This window comes from Belonocnema kinseyi, chromosome 5, assembly GCF_010883055.1.
Source record: "Belonocnema kinseyi isolate 2016_QV_RU_SX_M_011 chromosome 5, B_treatae_v1, whole genome shotgun sequence".
Taxonomy (NCBI): Eukaryota; Metazoa; Arthropoda; class Insecta; order Hymenoptera; family Cynipidae; genus Belonocnema; species Belonocnema kinseyi.
In genome coordinates, this window is record NC_046661.1 from 78,051,828 (window position 1) to 78,065,955 (window position 14,128).

At 23.8% G+C, this 14,128-nt stretch overlaps 1 protein-coding gene across 2 annotated transcripts in view; it reads right to left on the bottom strand.

Moving 5' to 3' along the window:
* Positions 1–433: 433 nt before the first annotated feature.
* LOC117172662 (scm-like with four MBT domains protein 1) overlaps positions 434–14,128 on the bottom strand; it is a 44,143-nt gene continuing 30,448 nt past the window's right edge. For both annotated transcript variants that reach the window (XM_033360788.1, XM_033360789.1), the window contains exons 8-9: positions 9,806–10,482; positions 434–926 (exon numbers count right to left, since the gene is read on the bottom strand). In XM_033360788.1, the coding sequence (XP_033216679.1) occupies positions 756–926; positions 9,806–10,482 (848 nt within the window). In that variant the 3' untranslated portion in view covers positions 434–755. The remainder of the gene's footprint in view (positions 927–9,805; positions 10,483–14,128) is intronic.

A 14,128-nucleotide genomic window follows, 5' to 3' on the forward strand; every position in this document is an offset into this window, starting at 1 on the left:
ATTAGTTGAATTTTCAAGCCAAAAATACAGATTTTTAATCAATTTTTTAAAACAATTAACTTTCAACCAATAGCAGGTGGATTTTCTTATTGGTTTCTATTAATTCAGTTTGAATTTAAGCGAAAAAATAAGAAAAAGGGCAAGTTTTTTGAAAAGAGGGCATGGAGTGCAAGTCTGCTATAATTCTTTTCTAAATAATGTTTTCATGTAATAAATTTCATATAGTCGCGAGAAAATGATAAGAAATTTATTATAAAAAAATGCAAACTAATTTTCAACAAAATTGTTAAAAGTTCCAATTTATGAAGTAGTAAAATAAATAATTAAAAAACAAATATTAAATATTTAAGGATAAAAAGAAGAGCCATTTTTTCCATCTTCTCTCGTCTATTTCATAAAATTAATCTTATTATAATACAAGTTTCGGAAAAAATTGCATTCGCAAATCACATTGTTTCATTTCAGGTAATTTTCTTCAAATTACAAATCGACCAGAATAATTAGCTACCTATTTTTACACGATTATCAAGAAGCAAGAACGTCTTAAATATCTTGGAAATCGATTATTCGTTCAGGTTCTTTCAAAATTAAAATATAATACATATTTGTATAATGTCTCGAAGGTAACTATTATGTCTCGAATCCTTGGAAATGCAGGATTGAAATTTCAATTGATCAATTTTAATTTGACTATTTGAATTACTTTAAATACTATTGTACTATTGTGGAAATAAGGGAACGAAAAATAACAAAATTTACAAAATTTGATACTCTTCCGGTTCGACTTCGTTGATGTGGCGGAGAAAAAACGTCACCTTCACCTGTTCTACGTGACGGCAAAGTTTCATTGCAGCACTTTTCCGCAATTTCATGTGCTCAGTTAGTGAAGGAAGATTCAGAAGCAAAAAAGCCAAACCGTCAATCTCCTGAAAGTTAAAACAGAAAATAGAAAATGAGAAAACGAGAAAAAAAATCATTTCCCGGCTAAGTTTTTCAATTTTCCCGATCAACTAAAAGTAGCATTTTCATATTTGCGACAAAAAACAAACATTTATTTTAATTTTTGTGGAAGACAGTTAAATTTTCAATTAATTATTTAAATTTTTAACCAAAGATTGAAAACAAAAAGTTGAATTTTTCCATCTACAGATATAAATTTTCAACCCGAAAAAATTTAATTTTTCAACGAAATAGTTAAATTTGTAACAAAATAATTAAAATGTCAGAAAACAGTTGAATTTTTCACCAAAAAGATGAAATTTCGAACCAAGAAATTTTCTAACAAAAAAGGAAGTCTTAGCTAGAAAGGAAAAGATTTCATTCAAGAATGGAAAAGTTACATTATAAGTTTGAAAAATTAATTAAAAATAAAAACAAAACTAATTTTCAACCAAAGAGTTAATTTGTAAAGCTTAAAAGACAATTTTTTGGAAGACAGATTTTCAACCTGAATAGTTCAATTATTAGTAAAAAGGAGAATTCTTAACGAAAAATACAATACTTAATATTTCCATTATAAAAAAGAGAACAAAAACAAAGGATACAATTTTCAACAAATTAATTAAATTTTCAACCAAATAATTTAATTTTCAATAAAATAGTTTAATTTTTAACCAAATACTTGAATAGTCTACGCAAAGAGATTATTTTTAAATAAAAATGATGAATTTTCAACCAAGAAAAATAATTCTCAATCAATCTAAAAAGACAAATTTTTATGCGAAAAAGATGATTTTTGTAGAAGACAGATGAATGTTCAACAAAATTATTAAATTTTAAGTCAAGGAGTTGAATCTCCATCAAAATAATCAAAATTTTCGAAAAAAAGTTATTTATAAAGAGAAATTTTCAACCCGAAAAGTTAAATTTTTAACAAAATAGTTAAATTTGCAACAAATTAAGAAAAATTTTTAAAAACAATTAAGTTTTTATGCATATAGTTACATTTTTAACAAAAAAGATGAAATTTCAAGCTAAGAAATTTTTCTACCAAAAGAAGGAATTTTTAGGTAAAAAGGAAAAATTTGTAATAAAAAATGGAAAGTTGCATTTTTAGTTAATACGATTAATTTTGAATAAAAGAAAACGAACTCCAACCAAATAGTTCAATTTGCGTGAAGAATGGTATTTTCAGTAAAAATATGAATTCTTAACGAAAAATGTAATAGTTGATATTTCAATTAAAAAATTAAATTTTCAACAAAATAGATGAATTTTCAAACAGAGAGTAGGAATTTCAACAAAATAAAAGAGATTTATTTTAAAACAAAAAAAAAACGAATTTTTAACCGATAAGAATGATTTTTTACCAAGAAAACAAATTTGTAACAATATACATGAATTTTGAACTAACTGAACCAAATAGTTAAATTTTTAACAAAAAAAAAGAATTTTCAGCTAAAAAGAAACATTTTCAATTCAAAAACGGAAAAGTTACATTTTCAGTTCAAAAAATTAATTTTAAATTAACAAAAAAATTTTCACGAAAATAGTAAAATTTTCAAGGATAAAAGGTCCATTTTTTAGAAGCCAGTTACATTTTCAAGCTGAAGTTTTGAATTTTCAGATGGAAAAAAAAAACAAAAAGTAACATTTTCAACAAAATAATTAATGTTTCGTCAAAATAGTTTCATTTTTGACCAAATACTTGTATAATCTGCCAAAAGAGATTAATTTTAAAACCAAAAAGACTAATTTTTAATCAAGAAGAAGAATTTTCTACCAAAAAAGGAGGAATTTTTAACCATAAAATATGCGCCTTTGAATAAAAATGGAAAAATTAAATTTTAGTGAGATAAATTCAACTTTTTACAAACTAATTTAATTTCCAACAAATTAATTGAATTTTCACCCGAGAAAAATTAATTTTCAAGCAAAAAAGACAAATTTAGAGCCAACATGGCGAATTTGGTAGAACAGTTGAATTTTCAGCAATGTCTTTATTTTAAACAAGAAAGATGAATTTAAAATAAAATAATTAAATTTTCAACAAAATATTTTCATTTCTAACCAAATACTTTAATATTCTAACAAAAGAGATTAATTTTAAAGCCAAGACAACGACTTTTTACCCAAGAAGAATAATTTTCTACCAGACAAATTTTCAATTAATAAATATACACCTTTAACTAACAATGAAAAAGTTAAATTTCATTAAAAACAAATTAAGCTTTTTACAAAATAATTTATTTCCAAATAGGATTTTCAACCAAAAAGGATATTCTACTCAAGTAGAAGAATTTTTAACACAAAAAAAACGAATTTTCAACAAAAAAATTCGTTTTTGTGCAAATCGTAACATTAACAACAAAACAGACAAACTTTCGACTAAAAGAGAGGAGTTTTACAAAAAATAGTTTAAAATTTAAACAAAAAATGCAATTTTGAAGCCAAAAAGATGATTTTTTTGGAAGACGGTTAAATTTTTAACAAAAAAGTTTCTTTTAAACCAAGAAAGATAGGTTTTAAACCAAGAACGATAAGTTTTCAACCAAGAAGGATGATTTTTCAATCCAAAAGGCTGAATTTTTAACAAAATATTAAAATTTTCGAAAAAAATGGCGACCTTAACAAAATAGTAGTTCGGTTTTTCAAAAAAAATTACATTTTTTACAAAATAGTTTAACTTCTAACCAAATAGTTTAATTTTCAACATGCAAACATGCAGTTTTAATTAAATGGTCCAATTTTAAAACAAAAAAGTCTAAAATTTATATAATTCAATTTTCAAGAAAAATAAATAAACTTTTTAGAAGACAGTTGGATTTTTATAAAAAAAAGTTCGTTTTCAATCAAGGAAGATGACCTGTCTACCACGAAATATGAATTTTCAACAAAAGAGTCAAGTTTTTAAGTAAAAAAGTCGAATGTTTTAGAGAAAAACAGGACTTTTAAATCAGAAAAGATGAATTTTAAACAAGATAGTTAAATTCTTAATCAAAAAGTTGAAATTTTGACAAACAACAAAAATTTTCTGCCCAAAAAGACGACTTTTTAGTAAAATACATCAATTTTCTACCAAATAGTTGAGATAGAACAGTTAAATTTTCAGATGAACACTCATGAAAAAAATGAATTTGTACAAAAAAAAACGAATTTTCAAGACAAAAAGATTCATTTTTTATAAGAGTATAATTTTTAACATAAAAAATAATGAAGCAAATAATTAAGCCTTTAACTGTAATTATGAATTCCTAATAAATTTTTTGTTTTATAAATTAGTTCAATTTTACGTTAAATAATCGACCAAGAAGGAAAAGAAAGATACATTTTTAACCAAGAAGGACGAATTTTCAACAAAAGACAGGAATTTTCAACCAAAAAGTTGAACTTTCAAATAAAAAAGATAAATTTTTTATCAAAACTGGAAGAGATTAAATATGTTTTAAAAAATTCATTTTCAGCCAAATATGAAACGAAATTTCATCAAAGTTGTTTAATTTTCAATAAAAAAGAAGAAACTTCTACCAAAAAAAAAAACAAAAAAAAACGAATTTTCAACAAAGTAGTTGGATTTTTGATAAAAAGATGACTTTTCAACAATATACTCGAATACAATTTCATTCAACAATTTTTTATTCAAATGCTCAATAATTTGAGCGCTGTTTAAATCAATAATTTTAATTCTTTTCGAAAATTCTCCATTTCAACCAATTGTAAGAATTAGTTTTTTTTGTAAAATTCCCTGTTTCAATTCATAATTTAAATTTTTTTGAAAATATCTCGGTTCAACAGAGAATAATAATTTTGTTTGAAAAATTCAATGTTCCGTTGAGAATTTTTATTCTCCTGGATAAATTCCAATTCCAGATTAGACTTGGTTAAAAATTGAAAATTCTCTGTTCAAATTCAGAATTATAATTCTTTATTTCCACTCAGAAATAAAATTCTTTTGAAAAAATCCCTGTTCAAATCAAGAATTTTTATTATTTTCGGAAATTCTCCATTTCAAATAAGAATTTGAACTTTTTTTACAATTCATTCTACATAAAAAGTTCCCTGTTCCTATTAAAAATTTATTTAGATTTTTAAATTCCCATTTCCAAGAAATTTATCATTCTTTTAAAAAAATACCAGTTTCAACTATAAATTTGCAAGAAATTGGAAGTTCCCTCTTCAAATTAAAAGTCAAATTATTTTTATTTGAAATAGTTTTAAAATCCTTAAAAGGCTTCGAATTTTTATTTAAAAATCTTGAAACATCTACAGGCTGTTTTATACTTTTTCAAATTAGTTTTTTTTAATCCTGCCAAATTAAAAAAAAAATTTTAATCTTCTACATTCATTTTTGAAAATTTCGTAAATAGTTATAAATCTTTTTAAATATTATCTTAAAATTAGTTTATTAAAATAAAAATCATTTTAAATTTTCCTAGGAAATGTTTTTTATTCTTCTGAAGTTTGTGAGAATTCTTGAAAAGCTTCTAAATTTTTGGTTCGAAATCTGCCAAGGTCTATATTTGATTTTAAATTAGGCCATCAACAATTTGACTTACAAATTAAATTGGTTCAAATAGAACAATAGAACAATATTTAATTTATAATTACTGATTTTAAATGAACAGTCAGAAATTTCTAAATATTAAGTAACTGCAGTTTTTCTTAATCGAAAATTTTCAAATTACATTGTTTAAAAATGGAATACCATAGTTCAGACTGAAATAATATTTGAAATTCAATAAAAGTCTTTAATCACAAATATATTATTTTGAAGATATATTTAAATTAAAAATAGTTTATAAAGTTTCAATAGGGCGTTCACATTTTTTTAACAAATAAGACTTTCCAATTAAAACAGTTTAATTTTTAACGTTAATATCTCGACATTTAAAAATTGTGAACTAATTTCGAATCGTCTTCTACAATAAATAATTATTTACTTTTAAATCTTAAGATACAATTCAAATAAAAAAATCATTAATTGATTTATATTCAGAGCTGATAAATTAAAAATGTGTTTATCAAAAATCTTTGATTTTAAACGCTTCTAATTTAAAAGAATTCAAATGAATTCGAACAATTTTGAAAATCGGAAAAAATTGATTGATTACAATAAATTTTGAGTAGATTTAGAGAAATTTTAAAAAACGAGAAGATCTAGATTAAATGTGTAAAAAATTAACCTGAATATAAAAAGCAAATCAAGTGAATTGAAAACCATTCAAAACAGGGTAAAATTAATTGAATTGAGTATAATACAGTGAAAATGTAAAAGAATTGAAAAGGAATTAGAAAAATTAATAAAAATTCAGGGCCAATTACAAATGAAGTGTAAAAAATATTTGCAAATCTCTTCAAATCTTTGAAACTCTACGAAATCACTCATGTCTGATGCAAAATTCTTTGAAATCTATTAAAATATTAAAATCCCTTAAAATGCCCTAAAATATTTGAGTCTTTGAAAGCCTTAAAACTACTGAAATAAATCAAAATTGTCTGGGAATCTTTTTAAATTTTCTAAAATATTTCGAATCGTTTGATATCTTTTAAAAAGCCCTTGAAACTTTTTAAAGCACTTGAAAATGCCTGCAAATATTTTATAATATCCTCAAGTATTTCAAATCCTTTTAAATCCCATTAAATTACTGAAATCGATAAAAAAATGTCGTAATCATTTAAAATAATCAAAATAATTTTAAATTCTTTAAACTCCTCTGCAATGTTTAAAGCTCTTGAAAATGCCAAGGATTTTGAAAAAAGGTACGTTAAAATATTTGAAATCCTTAAATAATGTTATCAATTGATCCTCAGGATCAATTCAGTAAAAAAATTTTTAACAAAAAGAATCCATTTTAGATAAGTAGAAAAGAGTAAATTTATAGAAATTCAAGTGGATTAAAAAACTTCCAGTGATAGAAAATACCTCACTTCTCATGAATAAATTCTTTAAAATGCACTAAAATAACGTGAAATCTTTTAAAATATTTTAAAATCTCATCGTTCAGTCGTTCCATATCTTCAGAAATTCTAGAAAATTTTTTATCCTATAATATTTCAAAAGCTTTAAAATCACTTTAAATAAATGAAATTAATAAATAAAAAATCCTTGGAATATTTTTAAATTTCTTAAAATACTTCAAATTAAAAGCTCCTGAAAATGCCTTAGAAGTTTTAAAATCCTCTAAAATCTTAAAAATTCCTTAAAATTATTGAAATATATTAAAAATTTCTCGGGACTTTTATAAATACCCTGATTCAACCAAGTCATTAAATTTTCGTCTAAAGACATTTTTTTTCAACCAAAAAGAATCGTTTTTGACCAAAAAAATTAATTTTCTAAAAAAAGAGAGGTTTAATTTTCCTCAGTGTTACTAAAAAATCCCAATTTCGGAATTCCCTGACTTTTTCCTCACCAATTTTTCATTTTCTCCGTTATCATCATGAAAAATTGAATTTTTAACTAGTTTCATTTATAAACAAGAAAATTAATTTTATATAATAAAAACGAATTTTGAATAAAATGCATGAGTTTTTAAATAAAAAATATGAATTTTCATTAAAAGTTTTAGTTTTATTTTCAGTTAAAAAAATTAATATGCAATCTTACAAAAAAATGTCAACAAAATAAGTAACTTTTCAACCAAAGAAATTAATTTTTCAATTAAAAAGATGAATTGTTCGCAAGGAAGATTAATATTTTACCACAAAAGTCAAATTTTCCATAAAATATATTAAGAAAAGTTAAGAAAATTAATCTTCAGTCAAAAAATAAATTCTTAACCAAAAATGTAGCAGTTTAACCTGAATGATGAATATTCAATAAAAAATGAGATTTTAACAAACAAAAAATGAATTTTCTATTAAAAAATACCAATTTTCAACAAAATATATGACTTTTTCACTAAAAAAATTTTTCAACGAATATTTATAATTTCAGTTGAATAGAAAATAATTTTTTAACCAGGAGAAAATTAAATTTTACAAAAATCGTTTAATTTTCAACCAAAGAGATGAATCTTAAAAAAATAATTCTTAACAAAAACTTTAATAATCGATATTCCCAACAAAAACTAGTGTAAATTTTTAAACAGAACAGTTGAATTAATCTGAATAATATGAATTTTCAACAAATCAATGAAATCCTCAACAAAATCCAAATAATTTTCCATCAAAAAGCAGGAACTTTTAACAAAACACATTATTTCTCAACCAAAGAAATAAATTTTGTAACTTAAACGTTGAACCTTCACCCAAAAAAAGGAATTTTCAACCAAGAAGATTAATTGACTACCAATAAAGATGAATCTTCATCAAAATACGTAATTTTTTATCCAAATAGTTGAATTTTTAACATAATAATATAGGCTTCCCACAAAACGGTGGAATAGTTAAATTTTCATGTAAAAATAAATTCGTAATCTTAAAAATGAACTTTAAACAAAATAGTTATTTTTTTGACAAAAAAACAATGAATCTTCAAATAAAATGTATGAATCTTCAACCAATATTCAATCAAGAATAATAATATTATAGACAAAAAAAATCGAATTTTGAACAAGAAACACGACTTTTTCAATAAAAAAGCCAAATATTCAATTGAAAAAATTAATTTTTAACCACAGAAAAACAAATTTTTAACCAGAGATAAAAATATATCTTTTTTAGTAGATAATTCAACTGCTCGGTTCAAAGTACATTTTTATCTTCAATATTTATCATTATAGTTGAAAATTAATTTTTTTTGTTTAAAATTGAACTATTTTATAGAAAATTATTATGATTATTTTTTTTTTTTTTGAAAATTCATCCTTTTTCTGGAAAATTTAACCATTCAGTTCAAAGTTCATTTTTTAAATTGCATATTTATTATTACAGTTGAAAATTAATTTCTGTTGAAATTTGAACTATTTTGTTGAAACTTCATGTATTTTATTGAAAATTCGTCTTTTATGGTAGAATGTTAATATATTTGATGTAAAATTAATCTTGTTGGTCGTAAATTTATTAATTTGGTTGGAAATTGAAATGTTTTCTCTAAAAATTTGCTTTTTTATGGTTAATTTTATGGTTTTTATTTTGTTAAAAATTTGTCTTTTTTGTATAACATCAATCCTTATCGTTTAAAATTCATCTTTTTGTTCGAAAATTCAACTATTTGGTTCAAAGTAAAATTTTTTAAATCGAAGATTTAGCATTATACTTGAGAATTTATATATTTCGTTAAAAATTGTTTTTTTGTCAATGAATTTTTCAAAACTGTAAATACAACTATTCCATTTGGGTTGAATATTGTGATCTTTTTTAGTTGAAAATTCATGTACTTTATTAAAAATTCATCTTTCTTGGTAGAAAATTCATTTTTATGAATGAAATTTTTTTTTGTCGAAAATTCAACTGAAATATTTCAAAGAATTCAATAATAAATCGAAAATAGGTAGAGACTTGAAATGAATAGTGCTTAACCAACGACTTAATTTATTGAATGAAAAGTGACTAATCCGCTCTTTTTACTTGAAAAAGTGACTGTCTTGCAGCCCTTTTTTGAAACAGTTACTTCTCACAGAAATTCTCTGATGCTTCTTATTTTTGACTGAATTTTAAAATTCTTGTATTGAAATACACGCTTAAAAATTAAAAATCTAAAATAAAAAATTGTATAAAGTGGAAGATTTTCGAAATGAGCATTCTAAACTGAACGATATCATATTTGGAAAGGATCAAAATTGAACCAATTATTTAAAAAATGGTTAAAATCAAGGTTGGAAGGATTTTTTGTTCTCAAAATTGGTAAAATTCCCGGTTTCCCGGTCGAGCGACCACCCTGAATAAATCTTTTAAGCATATATATTTTTTTTTCAATTCTCACCTCTTGCCTGACTTGATAGGCAATATCCTTGCAGTCACTCGTTTTCCTCAAATACCTAAAAACGTCATCAACACTCCAGAAAAGGGGATTAGACTCCAGCTTCCTCGTCTTCGGCCTCCTCTGTTTTTTCTGCATCCTAACATATTCCGCATCATCGTCTGATCCATCAGACTCGACACTTGTATCACAATCCCTGTCCCTTTCCAATTCTCTTTCCAATTCCCTTTTAATTCCTCTTGTCGTTGATCCACTTTGACTACAAGATTTCGACCGGGACTTGCTACCGCTACTTCCTGGACTATCAAGATTGCTGTCCTTACTTTTTCGATCATTAAAGTCCGAGGATCTCGAATCGTCCGATGCATTACTGGAAGGGACTTCAGTTTTGAAATCGTCAAATTTTTCGGAATGGGGCCCTTTTTTCACCAGACAGTCTATTTCAGAGAGAGGAGTTCCGGTTTCTAAACTTTCTTCAAGATTATTAGAAATATGCTTTGTAAGATCCATTGATAGATATGGCATTCGGTCATCCTGGTCGCCTAAATCATGATTGTCCTTGTCGCGATTCGCCCATCTGCCTCGCTTTTTTCTTCGTTTTATACTCCAGGGTTTCGGTTTTTGGACCATTATGCTTGTGTAGCCTTTTGGTTTTCCCCGTTTTCCTGTTCCTACCGATGCTACAGAAAAAAAGGAGTTTTGAGCTTAGAAATTTGGTAGGTCAGAATGGCCGGAGAAACTGATTTTGCAATATTTCCTGACTTTCCACTGACCATTAATATTCAAAGGGCAGAATTTGAATCTGGTGATATTTTTAACATGGATTTTTTTTTCAAAACGGAATACAATAATTTTAAATTGAAATTTGAAAATGACAAATTTATTTATTTCAAGCAAGAAATATTAATTTACTAATATAAAAGATGAGTTTTTAATCCAAATGGTCGAATTGCCAAACAAAAAATATGATATTTTAACCAAAAACATATGCATTTTCAATTAAATAATGAAATTTTGTAGAATATAGTTGAATTTTCAACGAAAAGGGATGAAATTTTTCAAATAGTCGAATTTTCAACAAAATAATTCAACTTCGAACAAAAATGTTGAATTTTTAAACAAATACTTAAATATTCTACCAAAGGAGATGAATCTTAAAACCCAACAGACGAATTTTGAACAATATAAGTGATTTTTTTAAACAAATAGTTTAATTTTCAACTAAACAATAACAAAAATAAAATGAAGAATTTAAAAAAATATATTTTTAATAAACAAACATTTTTCAGTGAAGAAAGAAAAGAAAGTCTATCCAAATGATTGAACCTTCAAACAGTTGAATTTTCAACCAAAGAGATGAACTTTCAACTAAAAATGAAAAAGTTACATTTTCAGTAAAAAAATTCATTTTAAACAAAAAAAAAAAAAAAACAAATCTCCAACCGTTTTACACTAAAGAGTTGAATTTTCTTCCAAATAAGTAAATTTCCAACAAAAAAGGTAAATTTTCATTTAAAAAAATATTTTCAACAGAATAGTTGAATTTTACATTTACAAGGATGAATTTTTACACGAAAAATAGAATTTTTAACAAAATAGTTGAATTTTGAACCAAATACTTGAATATTCTATCAAAGGAGATGAATTTTAAAACTAAAAAGACGAATTTTCAACAATATATGTGATTTTTTAAACAAATAGTTTAATTTTTAATTAAAGAACAACAAATATAAAATGATGAATTTAAAAAAAAAGAATTTTTAATAAACAAAAATGTTTCTGTGAACAAATAAAAGAAAGTCTACCCAATTTTTGAAGATTCAAACAGTTGAATTTTTAACGGAAAACTTGCACTTTTAACTAAAAAGAAAAACTTTCAAACCGAGAAGATTAGTTTTCTACAAAAAAGTTACATCTTTAATTGAAAAAAGTAATTTTAAACAAACAAGAAAAAAAGGAATTTTCAACAAAGCAGTCAAACTTTCAACAAAAGAGATGAATTTTCAACTGAAAATGGAAAAGTTACATTTTCAGTTTATAAAAATTAATTTTAAACAAACAAAAAAAAAAAGAAATTTCCAACCGTTTTTAAATAATGAGTTTAATTTTCTTCCAAATAAGTAAATTTCCAACAAAAAAGTTAAATTTTCATTTAAAAAGATATTTTGTTTACACAATAGTTGGATTTTCCATTTACAAAGATGAATTTTTACCTGAAAAGTTGAATTTTTGACCAAAAATAACTTTGACAATATATTAATTTAATTTTCAAAAAAAATGTTCAATATTTGATCAAATATTTAAATTTTTTACCTACAGAGATGAACTCTTGACCAAATATTCGAATTTTGAAATAAAAAAGAAAGAATTAAAAAAGAGTTGAAGTTCAACAAAATAACTAAATTTTGAACAAAACAGTTGAATTTTCAACCTAATAATTGAATTTTTTACCAAATAATTCAATATTCTAACAAATGAGATGAATTTTAAAACCAAAAAGAAGATTTTTCAGTGAAGAAAGGTAAATAAGCACATCCAAATTATTAAACTTTCAAAAAGTTGAATTTTCAGTGAAATAGTTCCATTTTTAACTCAAAAAATTTCAAATCCAGAAGAATAGTTTTGTACCAATAGAACGAATTTTTAAATAAAATGATCAATTTTCAGTCAAGTTACATCTTCGGTTAGAAAAAGTAATTTTAAACAAACAAAAAGGTATTTTCAACTAAGTTGCCAAATTTTGAACAAATAAATTAATTTTTAACTAAAAATACAAAAGTTAAATTTACAATTAAAAATATTAATTATAAACAAAAAATAGTTTAATTATCAAGGGAAGAGGCCCATTTTTTTAGAAGGCATATAAATTTTCAACAAAAAGATGAATTCTTAACTGTTCTTAATGAAAAATATAATAAATGATATTTCAAGTAAAATACACAAAAAAACAATTTTTAACAAAATAGTTCAATTTTCAGCCAAACAGTTACATTTTTAGAAAACTAATTGTATTTTTAACATAATAGTTGAAATTTCAACAATATAATTAAAGTGTCAAAAAACAGTTAAATTTGTAACTAAATAGTTAAATTTTAAACCTACAAAGATAAATGTTCATCAGAAAATATAACGTATACAAATAAAATTCTAACAATATACGTTATCTTTCAACTAATAAAAATAGAGAAAATAAAAATTAATTTGAAAACAAAATAGTTAAATTTTAAACCAAAGAAATGAATTTTCATAAAAGTAATTAAATTTTCAACAAAATAATTGAATTTTCAATCCATAAAGTTGAATTTTAAATCAAGAAGATTAACTTCCTACAAAAAAGACGAATTTTCAACAAGATACATGCTTTTTTAAAGAAAGAGTTAAATTTCTAGTAAATAGAATTTTCCAATAAATTTTTCAAATAAAGATTTTTCAGTCAATAAAAAGAATCCACCCAAATTGTTCAACTTTGAAGCCAAAAAACGAATTTTCTGTAAAACAGTTGAATTTTCAACCGAACAGTTGCGTTTTGAACCAAACAGATGAAATTTGAAAACAAAAACGAATTTCCAACAAAAAAGAGAGATTTTTGCGGGTCAATATTTCATTTTTCTTGACTACAAAAATTCAAATACCAGAATCTTATTTTTGAAATATTTTGAACATAGAATCTTTTATCAACGGAATAACACAATTTCAAACTAAAATATGAAAATTTTTAATTTATTATACTTGACAGATATTTAAGGTGTATCTTATAAAAATACCCTGACTTTTGCAAGATTTTTTTTTAAATCCCAGACGTTTCAATTGAAAATTGAATTTTCGAAATTCATATACAATAAAGAATTTGTCAACTCCTTATATTTAATATTATTTTATTTACTAAGTTTCTGTATAAAATTATTCAATTTCAGAAATCCATAACTGAAACAAAAATTTGTTCCTATTTTAATCAAATGCTTTTGAATATTATTACTCCCAATTTAAATTATTATACATATTTTTAAAAGGAGACTAAAAGCGATTTCAAAAAAATAACAAAAGTTGAAAAGCTGCAAATAAACCATTAAAATTCTTCATTTTCTAATTTCCAACGTTCCGAATACTTAGCAATTAAAAATTGAGGCACTTGAAAATCAAAATAGTCAAATTAAACTAAAAGTACGTAAAATTGCAAAGTTTTTAATTAAAATCCTAGTTATTGGATAAACTGATAATATAAATCTACGAGGGTAGTTCAATAAGTCCTTAGAATGACCAACAGATGGCGCGCGAATCGCTCCAAATCATCTGTTTTCAATCAGCACCACTCCCGACTAGATATAT